Source organism: Myotis davidii, unplaced genomic scaffold, assembly GCF_000327345.1.
Source record: "Myotis davidii unplaced genomic scaffold, ASM32734v1 scaffold1246, whole genome shotgun sequence".
NCBI classification, from domain to species: Eukaryota; Metazoa; Chordata; class Mammalia; order Chiroptera; family Vespertilionidae; genus Myotis; species Myotis davidii.
Genome location: NW_006297510.1, coordinates 145,402 through 162,432, shown reverse-complemented (window position 1 = coordinate 162,432; position 17,031 = coordinate 145,402). Strand labels below are relative to the sequence as shown.

Genomic DNA, 17,031 nt, shown 5'->3' with positions numbered 1-17,031 from the left:
TCCCCATACGACTGTCAGCTGATTTCTCAACAGAAACTTTGCAGGCCAGAAGGGAATGGCAAGAAATATTCAAAGTGATGAATACCAAGAACCTACAACCAAGATTACTTTATCCAGCAAAGCTATCATTCAGAATTGAAGGTCAGATAAAGAGCTTCACAGACAAGGAAAAGCTAAAGGAGTTCATCACCACTAAACCAGAATTATATGAAATGCTGAAAGGTATCTTTTAAGAAGAGGAAGAAGAAGAAAAAGATAAAAATAAAATTTATGAACAACAAATACACATCTATCAACAAGTGAATCTAAAAATCAAGTGAATAAAAAATCTGATGAACAGAATAAACTGATGAATATAATAGAATCAGGGGCATAGAAAGGGAGAGGACTGACTATTCTTGGGGGGAAGCGGGTGTGGGCGTGCGGAAAGAGACTGGACAAAAATCATACACCTATGGATGAGGACACTGTGGGGGGTTAAGGGCAGAGGGTGGGGTGGGAACCGAATGGAGGGAAGCTATGGGGGCGGGAGAGGAACAACTGTAATAATCTGAACAATAAAGATTTAGTTTAAAAAAAATAAAGTAACCTTCAGCCACAAAACAAAAAAAAAAAGCCATAAAACTGTTTATGTCATTTAGTCTGGTAATCTCACTTTTTAGAATTTATCCTAAGGAAAAAAACTTCAGTCAAAAAAAAAAAAAAAAGCTAACTGCAAAAAGATGTTCATTGCAGCATTACCCACCTTATAAAATAAATAGGAACAACCTAAATGTCTATCCATGGAGTGTTCAGGCATTTGGAGGAAGAGAGTGTTTCTGGGGGCACTGATTATGGTGTGGAAAAAACAATGGGGCAGGACAAGAAAGAGAATGGACAAGACTGTGTTGAGCTACTGATGGGTATTAGCAGACAGTAATTGATACAAACAAGAGTTAAGTTCCTACAGCAAGCACGTCAAACTCAAAGGCTAACACGGGCCAAATAAACAAGGTTTAAATTTACATGGGCCACAAAAAAACAAAAGCTTCAGTTTTCATAGAGTTGTAGGTTTATTTCAATAGAGACATGCTGAATACAAAGGGCTGAAATAAATGAGTCATCGTTAACATAAAATAATAGAAACATTGATGTGAGAGAAACCCATTGATTGGTTGCCTCCTGCACAAGCCCCGACCAGGGCTCCGGCCAGGGAGGAGCCTGCAACCAAGGTATGTGCCCTTGACCAGAATCGAACCCAGGACCCTTTGGTACACATGCAGGCTGATGCTCTACCTACTGAGCCAAACCAGCTAGGGCCAGATGGAGATTTCTTTTCCTTCTTCTGCACTGTCCTCTCTCCCTGAGACCTGGAGTTCTAGAAACCTCTGCAGACAATTTAAAAAGGTTTCCAGTATCAAAAATCCCCTATCTATCTGCCTACAGAAGAGTCATATAAGCAATGAAAGTTCTGTGTTTTAAAAATATCTATACTAATAATAGAGAAATATGCAAATTGTCCAGGACACTGTCACAGTAACAGTAATGACCAAATAGCAGGCTGCTTTGGGTGACAAGGCCAGCAGGTGGGTTAGTGAGGGACGACCAAATGACTGAACAGCAGGCTGCATGGGGCAACCAGGCCAGCAGGGGGGTTAGTAAAGGATGACCAAACGACTGAACTGCAGGCGGCGTGGGGCGACCAGGCCAGCAGGGGAGGGAAGTTGGGTGCGACCAGGTTGGCAGGGAAGGGCCTAAACTGGCAGTTGAACATCCCCCAAGGGGTCCCAGATTGGAAAGGGTATAGGCCGGGCTGAGGAACAGGGACACCCCTCACCCCCGTGCACAAATTTCATGCACCAGGCCTCTATTCTAAAATATAAAACATTAAATATGTTACTTAAGAAGGTGAAATAACTTACAAATTGGAAGCAGCTTCTGACACTCGGCTCAATGTTACTGCCCCCAAAGGATGCAACTTCACCCAACTGTCTTGGGATTTGGATGGAATCATGCAGAAGGAGGCCCAGCCTGCGCTGGTCACAAAATCCTGTTGAACTTGCCACTTGCTTGAAAAGGTCTACAAAAGGAAGAAGAGAATCGCAACAATGAAAAAGCAGCACCAAGTAAGTGCTAACAGAACCCAATGGCCAACTCACTTCCAGTACCAATTCTCAAGAGTAGCCAATATTCCCATAGGGCAGTTACTTCTACCATATATTAATCTAGACATTTAATATTTTTATGGATGAACTACAGCCTTCAAGAAATGAGTTTACATACAATCCTGACACCTGAATTTTTCGTAAGTCAGAAGACAATCCTTTGGGAAATTATGTTATGTATAGGACATAACTACTATAATAAAATAAATGTTGTAGCATTAAGAACCATAAGCACCATCCCCTTTGGACATCAGAGATTCAAAAATGTACCAAAATTGGGACTTCTTTATGAAGCCATCAGATCACTGAGTTTCTTGTATGTGTTCCAACAGTATGTTGTACATATTTGTAATTAGCTCTCATCACTTTACAGTGATTCAATAGGTGGCTGTCTTTTTGGATGAAGGGTGGTATCTCCTTGAGAGCAGGGACCTTATCTTGGTCAACTGTGTGCCAGAAATATCTACAGTAGAACAGTTGTACCTGCAGAAAGCAGGTGTCCAATATAGTGGGTTCATGGACTGAATGAACATACCAAACACTTGCAATATGTTTTATTCTCAGAAATAAAATCATCTTAATCACACATTGTATTCAAATAAAAGTTGCCCAAAAAATTACATCTAAGAAAGTTTTTCCTACTCATAAGCATACTTTTTGTTTTTAATCCTCATCTAAAAATATTTTTACATTGACTTTTTTAAGAGAGAGTGTAGGGGAGGGAGAAGGGAGTGGGGGAGGGAGGGAGGTAGGGCGGGGGAGAGAGGGAGAGAGAGAGAGAGAGAGAGCGAGAGAGAGAGAGAGAGAAGAGCGACAAATTGATTGGTTGCCTTCCATATGTGCCCTGGAGCCTGCAACCAAGGTATGTGCCCTTGAACAGGAATTGAACACTAGATCCTTCAGTCCAAGGGCCAACACTCAAACCACTAAGACAAACTGGCTAGGGCTCAAAAGTACACTTTAAACTCTAAGAAATTAAATATGTTAGGGAAACATCTAAGATGGCAATAACCAAAATGAGACAGCACACAACCACTTTTCATCATCTATCCAATACACAGATTTTTTTCAAAATTATGAATTATTTTCAAATATCCCAATTTGAAGTTAATATTTCGTTTTCACCAACCTCAAAACACATTCCTGCATAATAGTTATTTGAAACACAAACTTGAAGCTCCCTTGATGATTCCATTTAGTATTACAATGTGCTGTTACAACAATAGTGTTGACACGATTAGATTATTAGCTAACCTATAATAAGTAACTATAATACTTAAAAGAGGAATAAACACAGAAAGATTCTATTTTATCCAAAATATGTTCTTAAGTGGTTAACAAAATCTGTTCAGTTATTTTCTCCTAAAAGGATGAGAAAACTTAAGTGGAAACTACATAAAAGTGAGAGCTTGAAAGGCCTGTGTATTTTTTGGCTTACTCCTAGGGGGGAAATGAGCAGTAGGACACAGAGTGGCTTTGGAGGAATTTAATCTCTTTTATCTCCTGCCTGTCCTTAAACTAAGCACATCTCCTCATCCCTGAGAGGCTAGGCCTTAGGGGAAAAGAGAAAAGACAAAATAGATGAGGTTTCTTTAATATTCCTACTGAAAACATTTCTTACAAGCATTTAAAGGGGAAAACACATATGGTCCTTCATAATGGGAATAAATGGTTGCTTAGTCATCTCAACCATCACTCCTCTAGTGTTTGCTTTTAATTTGGATTGACAGATTTTTAGCAGAAAAACCCAATGGCTAATCAGTAGGACATTCTATAAGGTGATATTTACCCTATGAAAAGTGGCAAGCTATCTGTCTCTCCAATAATAAAACATTAAGTCACATCACAGAATTGGCTATGTCAGTATACCTTGCAGTAAGATGATTATAAAATAAACAATGCTTCTTAAACATGAATGCCAGGCAGTAGTCTTTAAATAAGAATCCAAATACTAGGCAAGAGCATGGATTAACCTTTCACATTTATTTTCCAGATTATACAAAGGGGTTAGGAAATCAGGTTTTATCCCCTAGGAACATGTGTTTTATTCAGACACAGTCAACGTAATGCAAAATAATAATTGGACTGGAGAAGATAATCCTCATTCTCTATTTAAATACCTGCAAGCTAATGTTTGACAGGGAAGAGCACAAACCACCTTTTATGACATTCTAAAAGCAGTTTTCCATCTTACACAAGGAACTTGCTGTCAAATAAGAACATATGTCATTCCCCATCTAGAACTGAGGCAATAAGCCAATATTACTAAAAGAATACAGAGTTAATATGCATGACTTACATCTGTACTTGTCTTCCAAGTGTGCTTTACACAGAGAAATGATGCCTGTTTTAAAAGACAGGACCCGGATCCTCCCTGTTCGTCCCCTATTATAAATAATCAAATCAGAAAACAATTATTGATTTTTTACTAGATGGTAAACACTTTTCAGCTAAGAAAAAAAATTCATTGGATAGGGGAACTCAATTGATCACTGTTTTATTAAGATTAAGGATTTTTCTGAGTTCGTTATCTATTTGGAGATGACTTAAAATGCGATGGAAATTTGAACAACTCGAACAATGAATATATACCAAGTATTCAATTCTTAAAAGCCTTTACTTGAATTGTAAGAGTGGCTCTACATAAAATAGGAAAAATATCCTTCTAGTCATCCATGGAGAGACACCTGGGTTTAAGTTGGTAAGTGGATGAATTACTATTATGCACTAAGCTACTTTGGTTATTGAAGCCCAAGAAAAATTACCAGCACTCGCTACTCTGCTCTCTTCAAAACTCTTTCAGACTTTCATTACACTGTCTGTATTCAGAAGAAAATTAACCACTTCAGGCCATATGAAACAATATGAAATATGAACGTTTATCTCCACAAGAAAAATATGATATGCTATTAGCTTCAAATATATGATCTTAAAGAGCAATTTTAAAATAACCTATGCTTAACCAATGGACATAAGACACTGGGGGGTAGGGGAGGCCAGGGGATTGTCAAGGGTGGGGGAAAAAAAGGAGACATATGTAATACTCTTTGTAATACTTTAAGCAATAAAAAAAATTTTAAAAAAAGAATCTAAAAAAATAACCTATGCTTATATATATATATATATATACACACACACACACACATATACACACATATACATATATATATATATATATTGCATTTGCATATAAAACTGAAATAAAGCATTCCACGTGATACATTTATTAAGTTCATTAAATCCATGGGAAAAATTTTAAATAATAAAAAGTTTTTCATTTTGTGAAAAATGTCAATAATTTTCAGCTTTTATTATGGAAAACAACTGAACATTAGATATTGGTTTTCAAAAAGTAGACTAATTCTTAATTTAGCACTTTGAAATTACAAAGGATAGGTCCCAGTTGTGGGTGATTTTTGGTGAACAATATGCTCAACTTTCAACTGATACAATTTACTAAACCTCTTAGTCAAACAGAAATCCTGGATTCTAATGCATTAACAACATTACTATTGTTGGACGATTTTATCATTTTCTACTCTTTAGAAAAGGCAAATCAAAGTTTAACAAATAAACTTAGTACAGTAGCTCAGGTCTTCAAGGAAATAAACTGTACTCAAAAAATTTTCAGGCAGGTAGAAATAAAGTTATATATTCAGAATCCATTCACATGTCATCTCCAGAGAAAACGGTACTAAAATATATCTGAGAGAAGACCTGAATACAAACCCTTATCAAAGCAAATGTAAGGATAATCCACAATTACAGGCATGGTAGATACCGATCAGATTTCAATAGCCAGGTGATCTTAGAATTTAAAAAGTAATACCTTATAAAAAATAACAAAGAAAAAAGCGTATACATTTTAATCCAGGAGGTGTTGGAAATCCACCACAAAGGCAAAAGGCAAAATAGTTGATTTGCAAGTCCTTTTCAAAAACCCTCCCAGATTTCCAAATGGGGAGATGTTCTTTCTGACATGTGAAATGAGGCATGTAATAATTCTGATGTCTAAGACTTCAGTCAAAATTAAGACCAAGTCCTTCTGCTACCTTCCTCAACTGTCTTCATTAAGCTCAAGACAAAAATTCCAACTGGGGATCTCTCCTGTGTGCAATCCCAAAGAAATAAATGAGTGCTATCTAAGGAGTGACGAATGAAGGTCCTATTGAAACATTTCTCTCTCTCTCTCTTTTTTAATTCAAAACTTCCTTCGTTTGAGGAGCTGAGTTTGCTGAATTAAGGGCTTATTTTTCATTTTCTTTGGCTTATCATTTCATCTCTTGCAAAAATCTGAGTATTTGGATCTGGTGACAGGTTCGGCAGCATCTCCAGGAACACATCTGCCAATGAGAGGAAGCCACCCCCAAAGTAGATCGGGGGGTGTCTCAAAACACACAGGCAACAAAGGGAAAGGACCAATGGCTACATGTGGAGTCATTTAAAAAAATTTGTATCTCAGGGTTTTGTTTGTTTTCTAATCTGAGAACAATCAATGTCCTAGCTCTTACCTCCTAGCTTGTCAAGACAAAATAGTTTCGGTTCCAATAAATGCAAAAATGATTTCTCACAGGGACAGCATTAGGTCACACAGCTTCATGAAACTTTCAACCTGAGGACCGTATTTCTAGACCGGGGCCCTGTTGTGCTGCTAATTAAGTCGGCACCATTCTGCCCACTAAGCCTCCTGTGACAGAGTCTGAAAGACAAGCTTGCCGTACGTACGTGTCATAAACATTTAGCAGCCAATTGAGACACATATCCACGCAGAGAGGGACATTGACTAGATTGTTGTGCTCTTGCTCCAAGAGGTCATAAATAGTGGTCAAACAATTAATGATCTGCAGAATGTCCATAGGCTGGTCATTTTGCTTGATGTTGTGCAGATCCAAGGCATCACATGCGGCTGACAGGCTCAAGAGATCCACTGCAAAAGCCACAGAAAATCACAAGCGATTCAAGGGGCGGGACAATCCTCCTTTCACTATTTTTTCTTTTCCTTGGAGAATCTGGTAGAGATGTCTCGTACCCTTTAGTGAACACCTAATCAGAACTCTACACTCTTTTATGTATTTATTTGTTATTTTTCAATTACGGTTGGCATTCAATATCATGTTGTATTAGTTTCAAGTATACAGACTTAGTGGTTAGACAATCATATACTCTACAAAGTGGTTCCCTGATATTTCAAGTATCCACCTGGTCCCATACATACTTCAAACCCTACCCTCTTTTATTATTTTTAAATATATTTTTTATTAATTTCAAAGAGGAAGAGAGAGGGAGAAAAAGATAGAAAGATCAATGATGAGAGAGAATCACTGATCAGCTGCCTCCTGCATGTCAAGCTTGCAATCTGGGCATGTGCCCTGACCAGGAATCGAACCATAACCTCCTGGTTCATAGGCTGACACAACCACTGAGCCACGCTGGCCGGGCAAACTCTACCCTCTTTTAAAGTGTTTTGTTTTCATCCTTCAGCTCTAAGTTTCCGACTTTGATGAGCATTCAGGATCTGAGGTTGTTCTCACATGTCACTGGCATTGACTAGATGAAGATGTGAGCAAAGAGACAGTTCCCATTTTTAACCCCTTCCCCGGCAGAAACGTGTATACATGTTTTCACAAAATGTTCTTTTTCAGTCGTCGACGAGTATACTAAGAAAATATGGTAAAAAAAATATGGTTTATAGGAAGACGAGTTACAAACTGTTTTCATAACCAGCATCAAAAATACTATATAGAACCAAAATAAAAAAATTAGTCTGAAAAAGAAACGTTTTTAACAAAAAAATTGTTGGGGAAGGGGTTAAAGTATTGGGGAATATTTGAGAGTTAAGGGGGCCTATCGAGTTCTACATAAACCAAGTCATTTTCAAATGAATAAGGAAAAAAAACTATTTTACTAGAGATTTTGAAAGAATTCCAGACCATAGTTTCTTGTATTAGTATTAGAGAAGGTCAGTTTGATTAATCTGTATGGTTAGGGTTGTGTAAACTCTATTTCCAGTTATGCATTTATAATTATTAAGCATTTTTATCCTTAAAATATTAGTCACCTCACAATCTTTCTGCTACCTTAATATTAGGTGAAAAAAAAATAACCACTAAAATTTTCCATGGGCAAACTAAAGTAACTGCACAATCCATCCAAGAGATTTCTTCTTTCACCTTCAGATTGTATTTTACATTGTACTTTTCAAATCCTCTAAGAACTTTGAGTGGCAGGGCGGGGAAGAGGGACGGGGGGGGGTTCCCTTGATGTGAGGTGGTATTTATTCATATGCTGGAAGACAAAAATTTAACGGAAGTGAAATCTCAACCTTGTCCAACATCAGCATATTGCATGCTTTATTCCCAAGTGCACAAAAAGATGCTTTTTTTTTTCTAAAGCAGGTTTATTAGGCAAATTGGAAATGCAACAACATGCTTTTATAACACCTTATACACCTAAGCTCTGGTCTGAATTCTCAGTCCTTTGAGAGAAAGAATCAATGGTAATTAAGTAAATTTCTCACGCATCTCACGGGGAGGGGGGGATGGAAGCAATACAATTATAAATGTTACTGCAGCTAAACACCGGCCAACCCAGTCTGTAAACAGCTTGCCCAAAACTAAGCAGATGTAAATTTAAGGTTTTACTGTATTTCACCAGCTATTTGTGACTGGTTCTAAGTAAATGTTAAGGAAAAACAAAAATAGTGGTTAATATCCTATGTAGGTTAATACCTATGTAGTACATAAGTTTTCACTTTAAAAAAAGGAAAATAGTAACTTTTGAAGTTTCTCTAGAAACATGATCTGGTGGTGGGAGTAGGTAGATTTTTTTTTCTTTGTTTTTCATCCCGGGGAGCAAAGCTCTGTGATTCCTTGTACCAATTTCCCTAAAAGGCCCTGGATGAGCACTTATCCTATCAAGGCAAAGGCCTCTGGGGAGGAGAAAATTTTTTCTACTGTACCCTTCTAAGTTCTTCCAGCTAGTCTAAGAGTTAAATTCATATGAAACAGATTAACAGGAGGAAAAAGAGATATTTAATTTTGTGTAAATGGGGAATCGACATAAACATGAAAATTCCAAAGATAGTAAGGCAAAATGAGGTATAATTGTCATTCTGGAGTCTGGACTAACGAGAAGGAGGTAGAGGTTTGGAACTTCAAGGGGAAGTGAGGCAATTCACAGGAAGATAAAAAGAGTTAATGTTTAGTAAGAACATGTTTGCTGGCCCATACAGAAACTATGGGACACAGAGAGGACTTTGATCGAATGGGCCTTGCTAAGGTTCCTCCCTATCACACCTACTTCATATTAAACTAATAGCTCCCTGCCTGGAGCAAATCTATCTAAATTCTTTTATGCAGTTAGGGGCAAGGTCAAAGGTTCTTCCTGAGTCTGTGTTTTCAACACAAAGTATTCCATGTGACAAAGAGACACATTTTGGGGTGGAGAGTTTTGCTACTCTACAGGTCCCCCTCCTTTTGCTTAAAAATACTTTCAAGATAATGACCTCTTTACACGGAAGCTGAGACTTTGCTTAAAGTGGCAGAAAGGAACATAACTGAATTTGAGAGGAAGGCAGGTAGAAAAAAGAATAAAGAATTTTAAAAATAACAATGCAAGCACGAAGGAGGACACAAGGATGCCAAGGCTGAGTGGGGACTGCATGGGAGACTGGAGAGAGGTGTAGAGAAAAAATAACTCAAATTTTCATTTTCTCTTCTATGGGCACAGTTTCAGGGGCAGGTAGTGAGAGCACTTAGAAATTCAGCCCACCATTTCCATTAGTGGAAGAGAGGAATAGATTTCTTCTAAACACCAACATTCCTAAGATGTTTCTTTATACATTGAAGGAAGCTATGGGAGGTTTGAAGTTTATTATTTTCTTTTGTTACTCTGCCTTAATCGTAATAAATATTTTGCTTTATACCTAAGGACATAAGAACCAACAAGTGAGAATTTTTAGACTCACTTTTGTATTGAGTCTAATTTACCATTGTGATGGAAACATACACACTGACAGCAAAATTGCATGAATTTCTTTTTTATCGGGTCTACTCTTATCTCTGTACAGGTGAATGGGTAACACGCAGAATAGAAAATTTGGAGTATAAATAGCTCTGGAGTGGAGCAAAGAAATTGCTCCAAAATAACAGGAGCAAATAACAGGAGCAGAAGATGACATAGTTAGGAAAGAAATACTGTGTAGTGTGCTCCGCTAAAACCAGATGTGCTTAAACACAAGTATGATCCATCACAGAACATTGGAAAACACACTTCCCAAAACAAACATATCAAACAGAATTCCACTTTCAAGGGACAATTTTTAAAAGACATCTATTTAGGTATGCATAGCTGGAACTATGGGGTTAAAAGAGGTGAAAAAATCAATAGGGATGATTTAATTGCTACACAGATATACACTTAAGTGTCCAAAACGAACATGTTATAGAATATATTCAGATTTTTTGATGAAACATTAAACATAATGAAGCCTCAACAAGCAACCAACAGACATAACTTTGTGAAACTATCTTTTTACCTCAACCTAGGAATTCCCACTTGGGCGGTGGGGGGGGAGAATATATATCCTTTAGTGTATTCACTAGGGAATATATTTTAAAGCTACATTAAAACCTAAGTATGTCCTAATATACCCTCTCTTTTTTAAATATATTTTTACTGATTTCAAAGTGGAAGGGAGAGGGAGAGAGAGAGAGAAACATCAATGATAAGAATCACTGATCGACTGCCTCCTGTACACCATCTACTGGGCACTGAGCCCACAACCCAGGCATGTGCCCTGACTGGGAATTGAACTGTGACCTCCTGGTTCATAGGTCGATGTTCAACTGAGCCATGCCAGCCAGGCAATTTTTTTGGTCTTTTACAGAATCATCGGCTTTTAGATCTAGAAGGCCCATTTAGAATCATTTTGTAGTAGAGAAAATGGAGACTAGAGATAAAAAGACTTGCTGACACCCAGGTTTCCAGATTCCTCATGGAGGTACATACTGAAAAGCAGAAAGGGTGTCGCAGACGGTGTCCTCAGAGACTTTACTGAAAAAGAAAACCAGTCTTCATTCCCTACTAGTGATAGAAAAAAGAAGCACCAAAAAGTTGGTTAGAATAAGTCCCATGGTGCCAACACAACTCCAAGCTCATCCCACAGGTAAACCTGAATACTCTATGTTAATATAAAATAATCCTGTAACCTAATTGGTATAGACAGAAAAGGAGGTGGGTTATGATAGGATAACTGCTATGTTTTGCTGAATTTTTTTGCCTAGAGGAGGCTGTCACACCAACTCATTCTATAGGCAGCTTACACTTCAGGCTGAAGGACTTTCCAAGCAAATGGAAAAGTCAATGTACCTTGATGTAGTTATCTGTGCTGTGAGAGTTAATTACACTCTGGAGTGAGCCTGAGATGCCTGAGATGCCTTGGTCAAAGAGCTACATAATGCAAAAGTGACTTTTTGTGTTGATGTGTAGCCATGGGTTACAGGTCATCACTACTGTTTATTGCTAGCAGTAACACTGGCCATTTTTACCTAGTCTCAGCGAGACCCATGGAGGCCACTGTGTTTGGGACTGGCTATGTAGAGAAGAATAAGCCCAGGTTACCAGAAGGCTATCGGGAACCCTGTCTAAGACATTTGTGTCCAAAGTGAAATCATAAGTGGTGGTTCTTGATCCAAGAGAGAAAGTGTATCCTGGTGTGGCCCTTAGAGAGGGAGCACTTGGAGCTTGCACCTGGCCTCTCTGGACCCTATGATGTGGATGTGATACATATCCTCATTTTAATGCTGTTAGTATATTGTAGCGTTTGCCTGCAATGAATTTTAGGTGGTTTATTAAAAATTTTTTAAATTGATTTCAGAGAGGAAGGGAGAGGGAGAGAGAGAAACATCAAAGAGGGAATCATTGATTGGCTGCCTCCTGCATGTCCCACACTGGGGATTGAGCCTGAAACCTGGGCATGTGCCTTGACCGGGAATCAAACCATGACCTCCTGGTTCATAGGTCGATGCTCAACCACTAAGCCACACTGGCCGGGCTGAACTTTGGGTATGTAAGCATTGGTTTTTCTCTATCCATTGAGCCAAACCAGCTAGGGCAGTATTGTTATTTGAGTTCTGTGAGTCCTCTTCAGTAATGGAGCCCTAACTGCCACTGCCAGTGCAATTAATGTCAGAAGTGAAACTGTCTAGAAGACCTCCAACTCATTCCTAGCTAAAAACATGGCTAAGATGTTTAAAAAAGAAAAAGGTGATTCTGATAAAAGGGATGAAAGTGAACCATTGCTGGTTGCCAAGCTACCTATGGTTTGAAGTAGCATAGGCTTTGAAATTGATTATTGATAAGACAAATTTCCAGTGGCATACGGAAATGGTAGAACCTGAACTCCAGGAGCTGAACAAAATGGATTAGGAGGACACTGCAAACTGATGGCAAGTCTGCTAAAATTCAATTCCTTGGATGCATTAGCAAAAGCTCAAATAAGCTCAGAATCTCCTTCCACTCAAATTCGCCCTCTCTGGCCTGCAGGTGGAGTTCCGACCAAAGGAACCTGGGCAACCATCACTTTTGATAAATGGGCTACACCAGTGAGATCAATTACAATTAAAAAGATAATTCAACTGGGGAACTTGTAGGTGTTTCCTATTTGCCCACAATTTTCTTTTTCTTTTTTTATATATTTTTATTGATTTCAGAAAGGAATGGAAAGAGATAGAAACATCAATGATAAGAGAGAATTACTGATTGGCTGCCTCTTGCACACCCTCTACTGGGGATCGAGTTCCCAACCTGGGCATGTGCCCTGATTGGGAATCGAACCGTGACCTCCTGGTTTATAGGTTGACGCACAACCACTAAGTAACACTGGCTGGGCACAATGTCCTTTTTCAATGTCATATCTAGTAGTCCCTGGACTGAGGCTACAATTAAGAGTCTCAAAGGCTGGTAATTTTCCAAAACAAGATATTACGGCTCTTAGTTGGAACACAGGTGCAAGAATTCTGCAGGGATTGATGGAATAGGTTGCTCCTTTTCGACACCTCGCCTAATTGGGGCTGTCACAAATGTTTTGTTGCCTACAGGACAGGGTTAGCCCCATTTTCCTGTACTTATCCAATCTGAACCCCAACCACTGGGAAGAGACTGAAGGAGGAGCCCTGGCATATCTTATCTTCTCATCTTGCAATAAGCTAAATATGGACTAGCCCAGTGGCTGAGCCCAAGGGACATAGTTTGTGTGTGGATTCAAATTTACAAGGAAGTAAAAGGTAGGATTATTGCTGAAGGTAAGAAAGAAACCAAATGGGTATTTAAAAGGAAAAATTGACATAATGTTGGTGCTCAGAAAGAGGCTTCAACTAGGAGAATGATATGCTCCTTAGTGGTGATTCAGACACCCTTTTTAAAGAGCCAAGAAGTGAGGAAGACAGCTGGCCAACCTACTGAACACACTGGAGGAAGAGATGGGAGTTCTGACTGTGACCATGAACTCTGTGGAACAATAGTAAACTGGCTATGTTTTTTAGTTCTTGTTTCTGTTATTAAGGACTCATGTTGGAAAGTACTCTGTGGGAATATTTACCCAGTCATATACCAGTAGAGAAAATACTGGTTTATAATAGTCTGAATAAACATTGTGTGGACATTAATTGGAATGATGAAAGTTTAAGAAATGTATTGGGCATACAGTAGAAGGTTTATAAGCTATATGTCTCATCTGTCATAATATTATGTGTAAAAATATAGCTATGTGCCCCACTGCTATATGAGGAAAGCCTCATATGGCTGGAGGGGACCATGGGACACCTGGATCACTGAGGAAGAATTAAGTTTAATTTGGTAGCCCTACTTGTTGAAATTGAAAAGCAAGAAATTTAACATGGATGGTTAGAGAAATTTCTGTGGCATACCCAAACCAAAGTCTGTTTAGGAGTGACTGCCATTTATATGATGTTAGTCTGGGAGAGTCAACACTTTGCATCTCAAATTCATTTCCTAGTTATAATCAAGATGTTAGCACACAATGGCAACAACATGTCTGGTGGACCAAAGACCCCCAGAAATAAAGGAACCTTAGGAGAATTAGGAGCTGGGTGAAGACCAGCTGGCCAGGTAGAATTTGCTTTGAATGAGAAAAGATAAACTAGTAGAAAAGACCTCTCAGGGCACTGGTTCTCAACCTGTGGGTCGCGACCCCATGGGGGTCAAACGACCCTTTCACAGGGGTCGCCTAAGACCATCGGAAAACACATATACAATTACATATTGTTTTTGTGATTAATCACTATGCTTTAATTATGTTCAATTTGTAACAATGAAAATACATCCTGCATATCAGATATTTACATTACGATTCATAACAGTAGCAAAATTATAGTTATGAAGTAGCAATGAAAATGATTTTATGGTTGGGTGTCACCACAACATGAGGAACTATATTAAAGGGTCGTGGCATTAGGAAGGTTGAGAACCACTGTCTTAGGGCAAAGAGAGCACTTTGAGGGCATCCAATTCCAGGAGGAAGGTTAAGGATGGCAAACTTCCTAGAATGATGATCAGGAGAACGGAACCAATGATGACTGGAGAAACCTACAAGGTGCTCCTTAATAGCTTCCGCACCACAACCGAGGGCCAACCATTCCTTCCCTCGTGTGCACCTCATGGCTATCGTACAAGCTTTCAACAGGACTACAGTGCTTTCCCTGGAAAAGGATGTGGACCCCTCTCATTGGACATCATTATCTGTCAAACCAGATAAGCTTAGATAATTAGTTGGGCTCTGTGCTCAAGATGTTTTGAATTATGAAATAACAGAGACCTGGCCTCAAACCTATCTGAAAAAAATTGTATGCAGTATATGGGAAAAGTCGATTTGGGGGCAGGGGCAGGACAAAATAATCACACTAGCCTCTCAGGCCCCCTTGCTGGGAGGCAGTCTGTGGCTGTGAAGGCATATCCTGCCTTTAATGCTATTGCCCAAGTAAAGCCTTTTCCTGTAAGACTGTAGATTTGTAAGCCATGTTATCATGGGTCCTGTGAGTCTTCTTTAGCAACTGAACCCTGTCTAATGCCACCTTAGTGCGCCCTCAAAGGTGAGGTACATTTACTAAGAAAGGAGCACATTTTTCACCTGGTTTGTCACGGTGAGGATGTACCTTTATTCAGACAGCTCCAGGCTATCCAAAATCTCTCTACTGTGCGATTTAGCTGCTGAACAGAAGCAAATTGTTCTCTGCTTCTTATTTGCAGGATATTTGCCACATTTATGAACTGCAGTATATTCAGTCCTATGGTTTAGAGACAGTCCACCACACACAGTTATACTAAACTAAATACACGTACTTTGTATAAATGTATTTTTACTTCTGCTCTTAAAAGTTGGCTATATTTTTAATTTTAGAAGCCACGCACCTATAACATGTCATCAGAACTACAGAAAGAGAAAGAAAAAAGCTTAGATTATCTTCTTCATAACTTTCAATGGGGGATCAGTGATACAAACCGCTTTACGAAATCGTTCTTACCTAGATTTTCTCTTTCTCTCTGCTTTTCTGTCCAGTTTAATTTTCATTCACAATGCATTGAAAAGCATGATGGAATCATGTAACTCTAAATTGATTACAAAGTGGGGACATTTATAGGGCCATGATGGTGTTCTTGATTTAAATGGCAAATTCTCTATGGTGGCTAAAACTGTGTTATTCGGGTTTCTGCCATACTGGAGCTCTGATGTGAACTAAAAAAAAAAAAAAAAAATAAGACTGCCTGGCTGGTGTGGCTCAATGGTTGAGCATCAACCTATGAACCAGAAGGTCATGGTTAGATTCCCAGTCAGGGCACATGCCCAGGTTGTGGGCTCGATGCCCAGTAGGGGGCACACAGCAGGCAGTGGATCACTGATTCTCTCTCATCATTGATGTTTCTCTCTCTCCCTCTCCTTTCCGCCCTGAAATTAATAAAAAATATTTTTTTTAAATAAGACCAAGTTAATTAATGGCAGGAGCACTGCTTATTTTCTAATGTGTATGTAATTCAAACTCTTCACTGGCATCAGGAAATCACTGAGATAACATCATTAATTTTCATTAAAGTAAGAGTTAGTAGAAGGGACCTTTGGTTGGAAAAGCTAGCCAAAACTAGTTTTATTTGCCTGTCCACAAACAATGGCTCTTTATCATGGTTTGCAGGCATAGAAATGACAAAACAGGCCAGAAGAGAAACCCAAGTACATATAAAATTAAGAGGAAATTCTTCATCATCTACTGAACAATTAGTTAAGTAATGTGGCTACACGTGTTTTCAATAATAAAAGGATTGGTGAACTCTTCATTCTATATTCATACTATACATGGAACTCTTCCTACCATTCTTGAGAATCCAGTATTTAATTTAAGTAAATACACCCTAATTTTGCTAGACCTAAATCTGTTTCAAATATAAGAAAAAGTCATTCTCAGAAAGGAACTGCTGATAATTTCAAATATGTTTAAATGAGAAAATTCTCCATTCTACATTTGTGGCTTAACTTTATTACAAGGTTATAACCTCAAATGGCTGAATTTTTTAAATAATATCAAAACACACTATTTCTCCAAAGTTTATTAGAAAATTTAAAATAAATTGAAATGATAGACGATGAGACAAACATGTGAACAGATTTTTTAACAGGCGAACTAAACAATGCCTAAATCCAAGGTCAAAAGGAACTTGATGAAAAGGGACAGTCTTTTTTTTAAAAAAAAATACATATTTTTAATGATTTCAGAGAGGAAAGGAGAGGGAGAGAGAGAAAAAAAACATCAATGATGAGAAAGAATCATTGTTTGGCTGCCTCCTGCATGCCCCATACTGGGGATCAAGCACGTGCCCT

At 38.5% G+C, this 17,031-nt stretch overlaps 1 protein-coding gene across 1 annotated transcript in view; it reads right to left on the bottom strand.

Annotated features, from left to right (window-relative positions):
• Positions 1-17,031, bottom strand: part of DMD (dystrophin) — a gene marked incomplete at its 5' end in the record, with an annotated part of 239,818 nt that overhangs the window by 98,668 nt on the left and 124,119 nt on the right. Inside the window, 3 exon segments of the mRNA XM_015570125.1 lie at positions 1,902-2,059; positions 4,444-4,529; positions 6,870-7,071. Coding sequence (XP_015425611.1) covers positions 1,902-2,059; positions 4,444-4,529; positions 6,870-7,071 — 446 coding nt within the window.